This window comes from Chiloscyllium plagiosum, unplaced genomic scaffold (assembly GCF_037043375.1).
Source record: "Chiloscyllium plagiosum isolate Xiang-an unplaced genomic scaffold, Cpla_swu_hap1 HiC_scaffold_48, whole genome shotgun sequence".
Lineage (NCBI taxonomy): Eukaryota > Metazoa > Chordata > Chondrichthyes > Orectolobiformes > Hemiscylliidae > Chiloscyllium > Chiloscyllium plagiosum.
In genome coordinates, this window is record NW_028270186.1 from 15,451,998 (window position 1) to 15,466,286 (window position 14,289).

The following is a 14,289-nucleotide window of genomic DNA, read 5'->3' on the forward strand; positions in this document are numbered from 1 at the left end:
AGAAATCCAAACAGGAATTGAAAAGGAGTCTCTTCGCCCCAGAGAATCATGGAAATATGAAACCCCTTCCCACAGGGGAGTTGCTGAAGTGAACCGTATCGCTGGGGCAATAAACGGGTTCTGGAGGGAGGGTTGGGATGGTGGATTTAACAGGAGGAAAGATGGAAGGAGGTAACAAGGTGGGAGTGGGTTGAATGGCCTGTTTCTGTGCACCTGCTTCCGAAGGGCACACACTCTCATATCCTCATGAGGGCAGACACATGTTGAGAGGATCAGCAAGTCTACATATGTCAATAGATCAGAGCCATTTGGATCACTGCTTGTGATCAGGGTGCGCAGCATCCCATTTACCAGAATGTCCCTGGAGATTTAAAGGCTCATATTACAAGCAAAAAGGTCACAATGACCCAGTTTGCATTTCCTTGACTTTGAATAATGAATAAGATTTGGTTCGAGACAAACTGACTTCAAAATGGCTTTTGGAAGTAATACTAACGGGTTTGTCTTTTCATTTTCCAATCTGTTCCTGCAGACCCGTCAGCAGATCAATTCGTGCGACTGCGACTGTGAACATGCAGAAGGTAGGATTAATCTCAGAGATGGCATTGCGTGAAATCGCCGACGCTGACCTTCCAGCAACTGCTGCCTGTGTTTCCAATCAGTCGTTGTGAGCTGCTTGGATGTCAGAAAGCTTGGGTAACCCAGGCACAAGGAGACCGTGAGGTTCAAAGGAAACCTTCCCATCACTTCCACGTGACGTGGTCTGGGAAACCTCCAGTAAATACTGACATTCTCCAGGAGATGTCCAAGTAAACAATGACAGGCTCCCCATTCAATTCCAGCAGACTCCCACAAACCCTGACACATTCCCTTGAGACCATCCTTAAATATTGACACACTTATCGGGATATACCCTGAATGGTGATTCACCACTGGGACCTCTGTAAATACTGACGCCCTCTAATCCCTAATAAACCCCCGAGGAGGGACTCCTTGTCAGTATAGATCCACACCCGGAGGCCTCTTGTAAATAGAGACCCACTCATCAAACTTAAACCTTGATAAACTCCCGGGGATTCCTTTTAAATACTGATTCACTCCCAGGAAAAGCCTGTAAGTATTAACAGTCTCAGGCCCCCTGCATTTCACAAATTAACCATCACTGAATGACGGTCAGTGTTGGTCATCTGATTGACAATTGGTGACATCTGTCAGCAAGTCTTCAGCCTGCCTCCTGTCTGTAGCTGGCAATTTGTCCCTCTGTTCGTCTGCTGCTTCAGAGCTGTGTGAGATAACCTGATGTGACCTTTGCCAGAGTATTTGTGCTTACTTTCTCAGACGGGATTCAGACGCACACCAAAGCGAAGACGGCTCGATAGACGTTCCCTCAACAATTGCCCCTCACTAACACTCTTCCTGATTTTCTTCAAATCACAGCCATCCCAGACATCACCGGGAAGTGTCAGCTCCAACCGGCCGTTGAGTGCTCCTGGATCACCAGGTTCAACAATATGTGTGAGTGGTGAACTTTTCCAATCAACGAGACAGTCTCGCCAGCTATGGTCTTCACCTTACTGTGTACAGATGTTGGGTCAGCACTTTGTTATGTACAGATGTTGGGTCAGTACTTTGTGATGTACAGATGCTGAGTCGGCACTTTGTTGTGTACAGATGTTGGGTCGGCACTTTGTTGCGTTCATGTGAGCTCATAAGACACAGGAACAGAAGTAAGCCATTCAGTGTATCGAGTCTGTTCTCCCATTCAGAGACCATGGCTGATCTGAACATCCCCAACTCCACTGACCCGCCTTTTCCCCCATAATCCTTGACTCCCTTCCTGATTCAAAATCCATCTCAGCCTTGAATATATGTAATGAGGATTAGAATCCCCACAGTGTGGGAACAGGCCCTTCGGCCCAACAAGTCCACACCAACCCTCCCAAGAGTAACCCACCCCGACCTATTCCCCCAGCCTATGTTCACCCCTGACGAATGCACCTGGCCTACACATCCCTGGGCACTGTGGGAAATTGAGCCTGGCCAATCCACCCTAACCTTGCACACCTTTGGACTGTGGGAGGAAACCGGAGCACCCGGAGCAAACCCACGCAGACACGGGGAGAATGTGCAAACTCCACACAGCCAGTTGCCCGAGGCTGGAATCGAACCTGGGTGCCTATCCCTGTGAGACAGCAGTGCTAACCACTGAGCCACCGTGCCGGCGACCCATCCTCAACAGCCCTCTGCATTAAAGACACTCTGCAGATGAACTCCCCTCTGAGAGAAGAAATCCCTCCTCATCCCTGTCTCAATGGGCAACCCCTTCTGCTGAAATTGTGCTCCCGGTTCGAATTTCTTTTCCACAACAGGGGGAAAAAAAAACCTTTCTGCATTTATCTTTTAAGTCCTCGCAGAATCTTACGTGTTTCAATGATGTTGCCTCATTGGTCCAAGTTCCAATGAGTTCAGGCCCAACCGACTCAACCTCTCCTCATCAGACAGTCCACCCATACCCAGGACCAGTCCAGTGAACCCTCCCCTGGGCTGCCTCTAATGCCAGAATATTCTTCACTAGACAACAGGCCCCGAACTGTTCATCCTATTCCAGCGAGGTTGGGCTCGTGCCGAGAATAGTTCAAGCCAAACCTCCTTAACTTTTCTGTTCCATTCCCTCTGAAGTCAAGGCCAAAATTCCTCCGGCCTTCTTTATTATCTCCTGAACTCTGATGCCAGCTCTCTCTGCAAGTCGTGGACACGAACTCTCAAATCCCCTTTGTTCTCTCTCCATTTAAATACTATTCAACTCCTTCGTTCTCCCTGCCAAAGTGTCTGACCTCAGAATTCCCACATTGTGTTCCATTTGATGGGTTTTTGCCCACTTGTCGGTTCGTTGTTTGCCTCCCTGCCTATTTTTATGTCAGCAGCATACCTGGCTATCACACATGCACATTCCACATCCTTTTTTACACAAATGTACACAATCCTCCAGCTGTACACAGAAAATAGAACATAGGGCAGTGCAGCACAGTCCAGGCCCTTCGGCCCTTGATGTTGCGCAACCTTTCTGCAATCACCTTAAAAGTATGACCCCTCATGACAGCCAATTCCACCCTGAGAAAAAGTCTCTGGCTATCCACTCTATCTGTGCCTCTCATCATCTGGCACACCTCTATCAAGTCACCTCTCATCCTTCTTCACTCCAATGAGAAAAGCCCAGCTCCCTCAACCTTTCTTCATAAGGCATGCCCTCCAGTCCAGGCAGCTTCCTGGTAAATCTCCTCTCTAAAGATTCCACATCTTTCCTATAATGAAAGAACTGAACACAATACTCCAAGTGTGGTCTCACACCAGGGCTCGAAAGAGCTGCGACATAACCTCATGGCTCTTAAACTCAATCCCCCTGCTCATGAAAGCCAACGCACCATACGCCTTCTTAACAACCCTGTCAACTTGAGTGGCCACTTTGAGGGATCAATGGACAGGACCGTAAGATCCCTCTGTTCCTCCACACTGCCAAGAATCCTGCCTTTAACCCTGTATGCTGCATTCAAATTCGACCTTACAAAGAAAGACTTCACACTTTCCGAGGTTGAACTCCATCTGCCACTTCTCAGCCCAGTACTGCATCCTGTCAATGTCCCGTTGCAACCTCCAACAGCCCTCCACACTATCCACCACTCCAACAACCGTCATGTCACCGGCAAACGCACTAACCCACCCTTCCATTTCCTCATCCAAGTCATTTATAAAAATTACAAAGAGCAGAGGTCTCAGAACAGATCCCTGCGGAACACCACTGGTCACCGAGCTCCAGGCTGAATATTGTCCATCTATTACCACTCTCTGTCTTGTCTGGGCCAGCCAATTCTGTATCCAGCTAAATTTTCCTGTATCCCATGCCTCCTTCCTTTCTGAATGAGCGTACCATAGGGAACCTTATCAAACGCCTTGCTAAAATCCATTTACACCATATCCACTGCTCGACCCTCATCAATGTGTTCTGTCACATCCTCAAAGACTTCAACAAGACTTGTGAGGCAATGACCTGCCCCTCACAAAGCCATGTTGACTATCTCTAATCAAGCAGTGGTTTTACAATTAATCATAAATCTTGTCTCTCAGAATCCTCTCCAATAATTTGACCACCACAGATGTAAGAGTGACTGGTCTGTAATTCCCAGGGTTATCCCTATTCCCTTTCTTGAACAGGGGAATAACATTTGCCACCCTCCAATCATCTGGCACTACTCCAGGGGACACTGAGGATGTAAAGATCATCGCCAAAGGTGCAGCAATCTCTTCCCTCACTTCCTGTAGTAACCATGGGTATATCCCATCTGGCCTAGTGGACTTATCAATCCTTATATTTTTCAAAATTTCCAGCATGTCCTCCTTCTTAACATCAATCGAGCATATCACTCTGTTTCATGTTGTCCTCACAAACGACAAGGTCCCTGTCACTAGTGAATACTGAAGCAAAATGTTTATGAAGAACCTCCCCTACTTCCTCTGACTACTGGTACAAGTTCCCTGCACTATCCCTGATCGGCCCTACCCCATCTCTGGCCATCCTCTTGCTCCTCACGTAAGTGCAGAATGCCTTATGGTTTTCCATAATCCTACCCACGAAAGCTATATCATGCCCCTTCTAGCTCTCCTGAGTCCATTCTTCAGTTTCTACCTTATAACCCTCTAGAGCCCTGTCTGATCCTTGCCTCTTCAACCTTAAGTAAGCTTCCTTCTTCCTCTTGACTAGATGTTCTCCATCCCTTGTCACCCAAGGTTCCTTCACCCTGCCATCCCTTCCTTGCCTCAGTGGGACAAACCTAGCAGCAACTGCTCCCAAAACCACCTCCACATTTCTGTCATGCATTTTCCTGAGAACACGTGTTCCCAATTTAGGTGCCCCAGTTCCTGCCTAATAGCATTGTAATCCCTCTCCTCCAATTAAATACTTTCCCATGCCCGTCTATTCCTATCCCTCTCCATGACTATAGTAAAGGTCAGGGAGTCATGATCACTATCACCGAAATGCTCTCGCATCGAGAGATCTGACACCTGGCCTGGTTCGTTGCCGAGCACCAAATATGGCCTCCCCTCTAGTCGGCCTATCTACATATTGAGTCAGGAACCCTTCCTGGACACACCTGACAAAAACTGCTCCATCCGAACTATTTGAGCTAAGGAGGTTCCAATCAATATTAGGGAAGTGAAAGTCACCCATGATAACAATCCTGGTCTGGTTCATTGCCAATCACCAAATCCAATATGGCCCTCCCCTCTTATCCACCAATCGACATATTGAGTCAAGAATCCTTCCTGGACACACTTGACAAAAACTGCTCCATCCAAACTGTTTGAACTAAGTAGGTTCCAATCAATATTAGGGAAGTTAAAATCACCCATGACAACAACCCTGTTATTTCTGCACCTTTCCAAAATCTGCCTCCCAATCTGCTCCTCAGTGTCTCTGTTGCTAGTCGGGGGTCTGTAGAAAACTCCCAATAAATTGGCTGCACTTTCCTGTTTCTGACTTCCACCCTCCTTGATGATCTCCCTTTCTGAAGCTGTGATACTATCCCTGATCAGCAATGCCACATCCCCCGTGATATCCAAGTCTCCGTGATGACCACAACATCATAGTTCCAAGTACTGATCCAGGCTCGAAGCTCTTCACCCTTCTTCCTGATATTTCTTGCATTACAATAGACACATTTTAACCCATCACACTGACTGCAAATAGGGTCATAGAGTCATAGATATGTACAGCACGGAAACAGACCCTTCGGTCCAACCTGTCCATGCTGACCAGATATCCCAACCCAATCTAGTCTCACCGGCCCATATCCCTCCAAACCCTTCCTATTCACATACCCATCCAGATGCCTCTTAAATGTTGCAATTGTACCAGCCTCCACCACATCCTCTGGCAGCTCATTCCATACACGTACCACCCTCTGTGTGAAAAGGTTGCCCCTTAGGTCTCTTTTATATCTTTTCCCTCTCACCCTAAACCTATGCCCTCTAGTTCTGGACTCCCCAATCCCAGGGAAAAGACTTTGTCTATTTACCCTATCCATGCCCCTCATAATTTTGTAAACCTCTACAAGGTCACCCCTCAGCCTCCGATGCTCCAGGGAAAACAGCCCCAGCCTGTTCAGCCTCTCCCTGTAGCTCAGATCCTCCAAACCCTGACAACATCCTTGTAAATCTTTTCTGAACCCTTTCAAGTTTCACAACATCTTTCCGATAGGAAGGAGACCAGAATTGCACGCAATATTCCAACAGTGGCCTAACCAATGTCCTGTACAGCCGCAACATGACCTCCCAACTCCTGTATTCAATACTCTAACTAATAAAGGAAAGCATACCAAACGCCTTCTTCACTATTGTCCCTATCAACTGTCTATCCCTCCTCACGGACTCTGCACAATGTAGCTGGCTGTACACCAGCAATCCCGTCCTCTGGTCCGTAGCTCCGGTTCCCACCCCCTCCCTGCCAAACTAGTTTAACCCCTCCCACAGAGCTCCAGCAAACCTCCCACCCAGGATATTGGTACCCCTCCAGTTCAGGTGCAATTCATCCTCCTTGTATTGTCCCAGAAAGTATCCCAATGATCCACATAGCTGAAGCCCTCCCTCCTACACCAGCCCTGTAGCCACGTATTAAGCTGCACTCGCTCTCTGTTCCGAGCCTCTGTTCCGAGCCCGTGGCACCGGTAGCAATTCCGAGATTACCCTTCTGCTCATCCTGTCTTCTCACTTCCAACCTAACTCCCGATCTGCCCTTTGCAGGTCATCCCTTTTCCGAGCTGTGTCATTGGTGCCGACGCGTACCACAACGTCTGGGTGCTCACCCCTCCCCCTTAAGAATCCTGTAAACCCGATCCGAGATATCCCTGACTCTGGCAACGTACCATTCGGGAATCTCGTTCACAATCGCAGAATCTCCTGTCTGATCCTCTCACCAATGAATCTCTCATCACTATCGCTCTCCTATTCTCCCCCCTTCCCTCCTGAGCGACAGAACCAGACGCAGTGCCAGAGACCTGGCCACTGAGGCTTTCTCCTCGTAAGTCGCCCCTCCCAACAGTATCCGAAACGGTATCTTTATTATTGAGGGGGATGCCCACAAGGGCTCCCTGCAATGTCTGCCTATTCCCTTTCCCTCTCCTGATGCTCACCCAGCTCCCTTCAATCCTGTAACTCGGTGTGATTGCCTCCCTCTCACTCATCTCTGTCACCCTCTCAGACTCCTGAATGGTCTGACATTCATCCAGCTTTTCACTGTGCACGTGACAATAAATTCAATTCAGCTATAGCTCCAGTTCCCCATGGCGGGCTGTGAGGGGCAGCAGTTGGGTGCAAGGTCGAACAAGTGTCTTATGCAAAGTCAACATCACCTCCCTGCTCTTGTATTCTATGCCCTTATTAATAAAGCCAAGGGCATTGGGTGCTTTATTAAGTGCCACCTTCACTGATCTGTGCACATATACCACTCCCCACCCCCCCCAACCCCCAGCTCCCTCTGCTTCTGCACCCCCTTTCGAATTGGACCCTCTGTTTTATTATTGTCTTCCAATGCTCTCCTGACCAAAGTGTACCACCTCACACATCTCTGCATTGAATCTCAACTGCCAGCTCTCTGCCCACTCCGCCACCTTGGCACTGTCCGTTTGGAGATCCGCACTGCCTCCCAATTCCTACAAGTTCCGTGTCGACTGCAAACTTGGAAATGGTCTCCTGCACAGCAAGATCCAGCCCATTAACATATAGCAGGAAAAGCAAAGCTCCTAAGACTGAGCCCTGGGGATCTCCACAAGAAACATTCCCCCAGCTTGAAAAGTATCCATTCACTCTCCGTTTCCTATCCCTCAGACAATACATGCTACTACTGTCCTTCTTATACCCTGACCTATAACTTTCCTCACACACTTGTTGTCAAATTCTGTCTGGAAATCCAAATAAACCACATTGACACTATTACTTCCTGAATAAACACCAACAAATTAGTTTGACTCCTCAATTCACGCACATTCTCCCTCAGCAATCCACCTTTCTCCACGTGATGACTGATTTAACCCTGAGTAACTGTTTCTGGATTGTTTTCCATCACCAAAGTTAAACTAACTGGTCTGTTGTCATTATCCTTAACAATCATTTCTGAGCAAAGGCCTCATATTCTCCCCGGCGGCAGAGACATCATTCTTTTTGACAAATGGAGTTTTACGATGACTGAGGACAGCATTGAGGCATTTCGGTTTGCAGAGAAATTGTTCGAAGGTCCGGTGGTCCACAGCGTGTTGCCATTGACTGCAGCGCAGACTGTGGCCATCCGCTCACTCATCACTCTTTGTGTGAAAAACGTGCCTCACACATCTCTTGTAAACTTTCCTCCCTGCGCCTTTAGGCTGTGTCCCCTCGTAACTGACCCCTCCACCCTGGGAGAGATACCTCCCACTTTCCACTCTATCCATGCCATTCGCAATCTTATAAACATCCATCAGTTCACCCCCTCAATCTCATGCATTCCAGTAAAAACAAACGCAGTCAATCTAACTTTTCATCATCGCTAAAATCCCCCATGTCAAGTAACATCCCGGTCAGGTAGGAGAAAGTGAAGATTGCAGATGCTGGAGTACCTATCCAAAAACCCAACAGATTATCCCAACTTTATGATACTGTTCCAAATACTAGCAAAAATCCACACATACACGCCTTGGCACAAAAGCTAAAATCAAACCCAGGGTCTTACAGGAGAGAAAAAATGTGGTGCTGGAAAAGCACAGCAGGCCGGGCAGCATCCGAGGAGCAGGAGAATCGACGTTTCGGGCATAAGCCCTTCTTCAGGAATCGAAACGTCGATTCTCCTGCTCCTCGGATGCTGCCCAGCCTGCTGTGTTTTTCCAGCACCACATTTTTAAACTCTAACATCCGGGTCAACCTTTTCTGTACCCTCTCCAAAGCAACCACTTCCTTCTGGTAGTGTGGTGACCAGAACTGTATGCAACATTCCACGTGTGGCTCAACTAAAGTTCTACAAAGACTCAGGAGATATCCCTGTCAGGAAATGCTGGCACAAATTGTAGGTTAAATACGTTGTGGATGAGACCAAATCCCTTCAAAATACACGAAGAAGGTAGCCTAGATCCTAACTGCTTCTAATTTTATAAGTAAATGTAAGGTGTTGCTTTCCAGATGCAATTCACTTGTCAATCAACTCGATGGTAAGCAGAACACAATTTATTCATAAACTTGAGTTAAAATCCCACAAGAGAAAGAATAAGGAAAATAATTGACTCAGTTGCAACTCTATCGGAAATCTTAACAGAATATTAGATTCAGCAACTTTTACTAATTAACCGTTGCAAAATAGTAAAATCCCAAAAACAGATCCTTGGCAAAAGGCAACTTTAAAAAACAGATTGTCTCACATATAACTCCAGCAAAGGGAAGAGCTTTCAACAAAAGCTGAAAGAGGGGAAAAATAGCTTCCGTTTCTTCAAGACCTCGGCACCGACTGCCACTGAAAAATGAAGGGACTAAAAATCCTGGTCCTGTGAGGGCTTCGTTTGTTCCAAAGAACAAAGAACATTTACAGCCCAGGAACAAGCCCTTCGGCCCTCCAAGCCTGAGCCCATCCAAATGTACTGTCTAAACCTGTCGGTCAATTCCTAAGCACCTGTATCCCTCTGCTCTCCACCTACACATGCATTTATCCAGACGCATCTTAAATGAATCTACCGTGCCTGCCTCTACCACCTCTGCTGGCAACACGTTCCAGACGCCCACCACCCTCTGTGTGAAGTACTTACCATGTGTATCCCCCTTAAACTTTCCACGTCTCACCTTGAAAGCGTGACCTCTCATTGAATCCTTCACCCGGGAAAAAGCTTGTCTCTATCCACCCTGTCTATACCCGTCATGATTTTGTAAACCTCAATCAGGTTCCCCCTCAATCTCCTTTTTTCTAATGAAAAGAAAGCTGACGTACTCAACCTCTCTTCATAGCTAACACCTTCCATACCAGGCAACATCCTCGTGAACCTTCTCTGCACCCTCTCCAAAGAGTCCACATCCTTTTGGTAATGTGGCGACCAGAACTGTACACAGTATTCTAAATGCGGCCGAACCAATGTCTTGTACAATTTTAACATGATTTGCCAGCTCTTCTGCTCAATACCCCCTCCAATGAAGGCAAGCATACCATATGCCTTCTTGACCACTCTATCCACCTGTGCAGCCACCTTCAGGGTACAATGGACCTGAACTCCCTGATCTCTCTGCCCATCAACTTTTCCCAAGGCTCTTGCGTTCATTGTATAATTCGCTCTAGAGTTCGTCTTGCCGAAATGCATCACCTCACATTTTTCTGGATTGAACACCATCTGCCACTTCCCCGCCCAACTCTCCAAAATATCTATATCCTCCTGTATTCTCTGACAGTCCCTTATGCTTTCTGCTTTATAACTTTTAAGAAAAAACAAGGCCTCATGATTTCATTGGCTTTCCAACTAGACAGCTCGCCACCTCAGTCTTAAAAGCTGTCTTTAAAAAAAAGGACAAAATAACCTCTTAAAGTCAATGTATCGTCACAAATAGGAGGGAAACGCTGTGAAGTGCTGGTGACACACAGATTCACTTCAGTCCCAGCTCCCCCTAAGGGGCTTGACACCACTTTGAATACAGTGCCCAAATGAAGCAAGCTGCCTTAATTCTCCTCTCTGCCCGACAGGCGAAGATGGATAACCAGGTGTTGGCCTATAAAGATCTGGCTGCAATCCCGAAAGACAAGGCAATACTGGAGATTGAGCGGCCAGACCTGATGATCTACGAACCACATTACAGTTACTTCTGTGCAGAGAGACCGGAGCCAGTGGGGTCTGCTGAGGTACATTGTTTTGCTGGCAAGAAGTGGCGAGTTTTCTACAGAGCTCTGAGCTTTGGATGTGGCTGTGTTTCAGTCATAGAGTGATAGAGTCAAAGAGATGTCCAGCCCAGAAACAGACCCTTCAGTCCAACTCGTCCATGCCAACCTAGATATCCTAACCTAATCTGGTCCCATTTTCCAGCACTTGGCCCATATCCCTCTAAACCCTTCCTATTCATATACCCATCCATATGCCTTTTAAATGTTGCAATTGTACCAGCCTCCACCACTTCCTCTGGCAGCTCATTCCACACACGCACCACCCTCTATGTGAAAAAGTTGCCCCTTAGGTCTTTTTTATATCTTTCCCCTCTCACCCTAAACCTCTCATTCTGGACTCCCCACCCCAGGGAAAAGACTGTCTATTTATCCTACCCATGCCCTTCATGATTTTATAAACCTCTATAAGGTCACCCCTCAGCCTCTGACGCTCCAGGGAAACCAGCCCCAGCCTCTCCCTATAGCTCAAACCCTCCAACCCTGGCAATATCCTTGTAAATCTTTTCTGCACCCTTTCAAGTTTCACATCTTTCCGATAGGAAGGAGACCAGAATTGCATGCAATATTCCAACAGTGGCCTAACCAATGTCCTGTACAGCCGCAACATGACTTCCCGATTCCAATACTCAATGCTCTGACCAATGAAGGAAAGCTCTGTCAGCCGCTAACTTTAGTATCAATAGCTATTTGAACTGGCTGATCCTGCTCCTGCCCTTTACCAACATCTGCACATTGGTGAGATATCATTGTTACGTAGAATGTTATAGGGTCATCGTATCATGGAGACATCATGGCCCAAACGAAGGCCATTCAGCCGACTGAACCAGTTCGTTGCAGACCAATCCAGCTCAGTCAGTTTCAGTCACCACCCAGGATCCAGCTCCTAGTGGATTACCTAACTGATTGAGTACTGCCAGATCAGAGCTTGCCGAGGGTGATCCCAGTTTAACTCTGAATTGGCAAACCAGTCCAGCATTGCCCCTGACCTCGAAAAGGAAGTGATAAGGCCTTCCAGTGACGCAGTTGCAACAGTGTGAATTGCTATCAGTCCAAAACATCTGGGCCAGAAGGCGGCTCCTGTGTTGACAGGACCCCTGGGACTTCCACAGTCAGAGACTGGGCTTCAGAACAGACACTGAAACTGCAGATAGTGGTGCGTTTTGTTTCTGAGGATGAATTTTGAGCAACTTTACAACGACAGAGACACCGTGGATGTCTTTGTCGACCACTGTGAAAACACGCGATGCATTTTGTGCGCATGTTTTCCATTGACTGATTTATTGTAGCCACATAACGAAAATAATGTTCAGATCTTTCACTCACATGGCTGGTCTTTTGCAGTAAGTATTCAGCCAGTCAAGTCGTTGCCCATTATAGGACAACCTGAGACCAATGACAAATCTCTGGTGCAGTAAATCTATCTGGATCCATTTTCCATATTTTACAAATGAAAGTCCAAATGATAGTGGACTCTTTGTGGACCTTAAGTGGTAGCTCAACTCAGAGCATAGCAACGAGCAGAAAATTTCGGGTCATGGCTTTGTGGAGGTTGTCTTTAAATGTGTTTCCATTTATTAAAATGAGACTTCAGATTATTCATTCTAATTCATGTCCTTTTCTTCCGCAGCGCTCACAGTCACCACGTCCGATGTCTCCTCTCACCTACCCTGAGGTAAGGTGGAAGGATCAATCCTCATTTTATGAACTGATCTGTTATGAAGCATACTCATTTCCTTATCCACCAAAGCAGGTTCAGAAATATCCTGGGATCTAAGGAACTCTTGCTGCAGCCATCTTTCCCAGGATTCCTTGCTCAAATCCCTCCAATCAGGTTTCCAGTGAGGTCACAGTACGGAAACAGCTTTCAGCAAAGCCTCAAATGACCAATGTGAAACTGTGGTGAAACAGTCCCCCTTGGATGCAGGTTTGCTCGCTGAGTTGTAAGGTTCATTTCCAGACGTTTCGTCACCCTAGAGAATTCCTAGAAATGTGGCATTCCAACCGGAACTCTATCAACAAACACATCGAGTTAGACCTGCATCTGCCACCCCCTGAGAAAAAGAACAGGAAATGACATCACCACTGGAAATAACATCAACAACCCAAAGAAACCCAAACATATTCATAGAAAGCAGGAATCATCAGCAGTGCTTTGCCCAGAGGCCCACTGAAGATGTTACCTTATAGGGTGACGAAACGTCTGGAAATGAACCTTCCAGCTCAGCGAGCAAACCTACATCCAGAACCTCAACCTGCAAATCTTCTCAAAACTCGCTAAAACAGTTCCCCTCTCTATCTTCTATAATAGAATCCCGACAGTGTAGAAATAGGCCATTCTGCCCATCTAATCCACACTGACTCTCTAAAGAGTATCCCACCCAGACTCAACCCTCCTATCCTATACCTGTAACTGTGCCTTTCCCATGGCTAATCCACCTAGCCTCTACAGCCCAGGATACTATGGGCAGTGTGGCATGGCCAATCCACCTAACCTGCACATCTTTGGACTGAAACAGCAGGCGTTTCCTCCAATTCACCATTCGGAAGAGCCAAGCCAGTGTCTTAGAACATGGAACATAGAACAGTACAGTACAATACAGGCCCTTCGGCTCATGATGTTGTGCCAAGCATTCATCTTAATCTAAGATCAACCTAACCTACACACCACTCAATTTACTACTGTCCACATGCTTGTCCAGCAGTCGCTTAGATGTCCCAAATGTCTCTGACTCTACTACCATGGCTGGGCAGTGCCTTCCACCACTCTCTGCATAAAGAACCTACCTCTGGCATCTTCTCTCTCTCCCTTCATCCAATCACCTTGAAATTATGACCCCCTCCGACTGCCATTTCTGCCCTGGGGAAAAGTCTCTGGCTATCCACTCTATCTGTGCCTTTCATCGTCTTGTACACCTCTATCAAGTCACCTCTCTTTCTTCTTCTCTCCAGTGTGAAAAGCCCCAGCTCTCTCAACCTCCCCTTCAAAAGACAAGCCCTCCAATCCAGGCAGCATTCAGGTAAACCTCCCCTGCACTCTCTCCAAAGCATCTCCATCCTACCTATCAGGAGGTGACCAGAAGTGAACACAATCTTCCGAGTGTGGTCTAACCAGGGTTTTACACAGTTGCAGCAAAACCTCACGGCTCTTAAACTCACTCCCCCGTTAATGAAAACCCAAACACCATATGCCTTCTTTTAACAACTCTATCAACTTGGGCGGCAACTTTGAGGGATCTATATACGTGGATCCCAAGATCCCACTGTTCCGCCACACTGCCAGGAATCCTGTCTTTAACCTTGTATTCGGCATTCAAATTCGACCTTCCAAAATGAATCACTTTGCCTTTATCCAGGTTGAA

The 14,289-nt window shown here is 47.1% G+C and overlaps 1 protein-coding gene across 1 annotated transcript in view; it reads left to right on the plus strand.

The window, feature by feature from the left end:
• Positions 1–14,289, plus strand: part of dmtn (dematin actin binding protein) — a 70,684-nt gene that overhangs the window by 22,191 nt on the left and 34,204 nt on the right. The window contains exons 3-6 of the mRNA XM_087984441.1: positions 533–581; positions 1,438–1,515; positions 10,736–10,891; positions 12,558–12,602. Coding sequence (XP_087840567.1) covers positions 573–581; positions 1,438–1,515; positions 10,736–10,891; positions 12,558–12,602 — 288 coding nt within the window. The 5' untranslated portion in view covers positions 533–572. The remainder of the gene's footprint in view (positions 1–532; positions 582–1,437; positions 1,516–10,735; positions 10,892–12,557; positions 12,603–14,289) is intronic.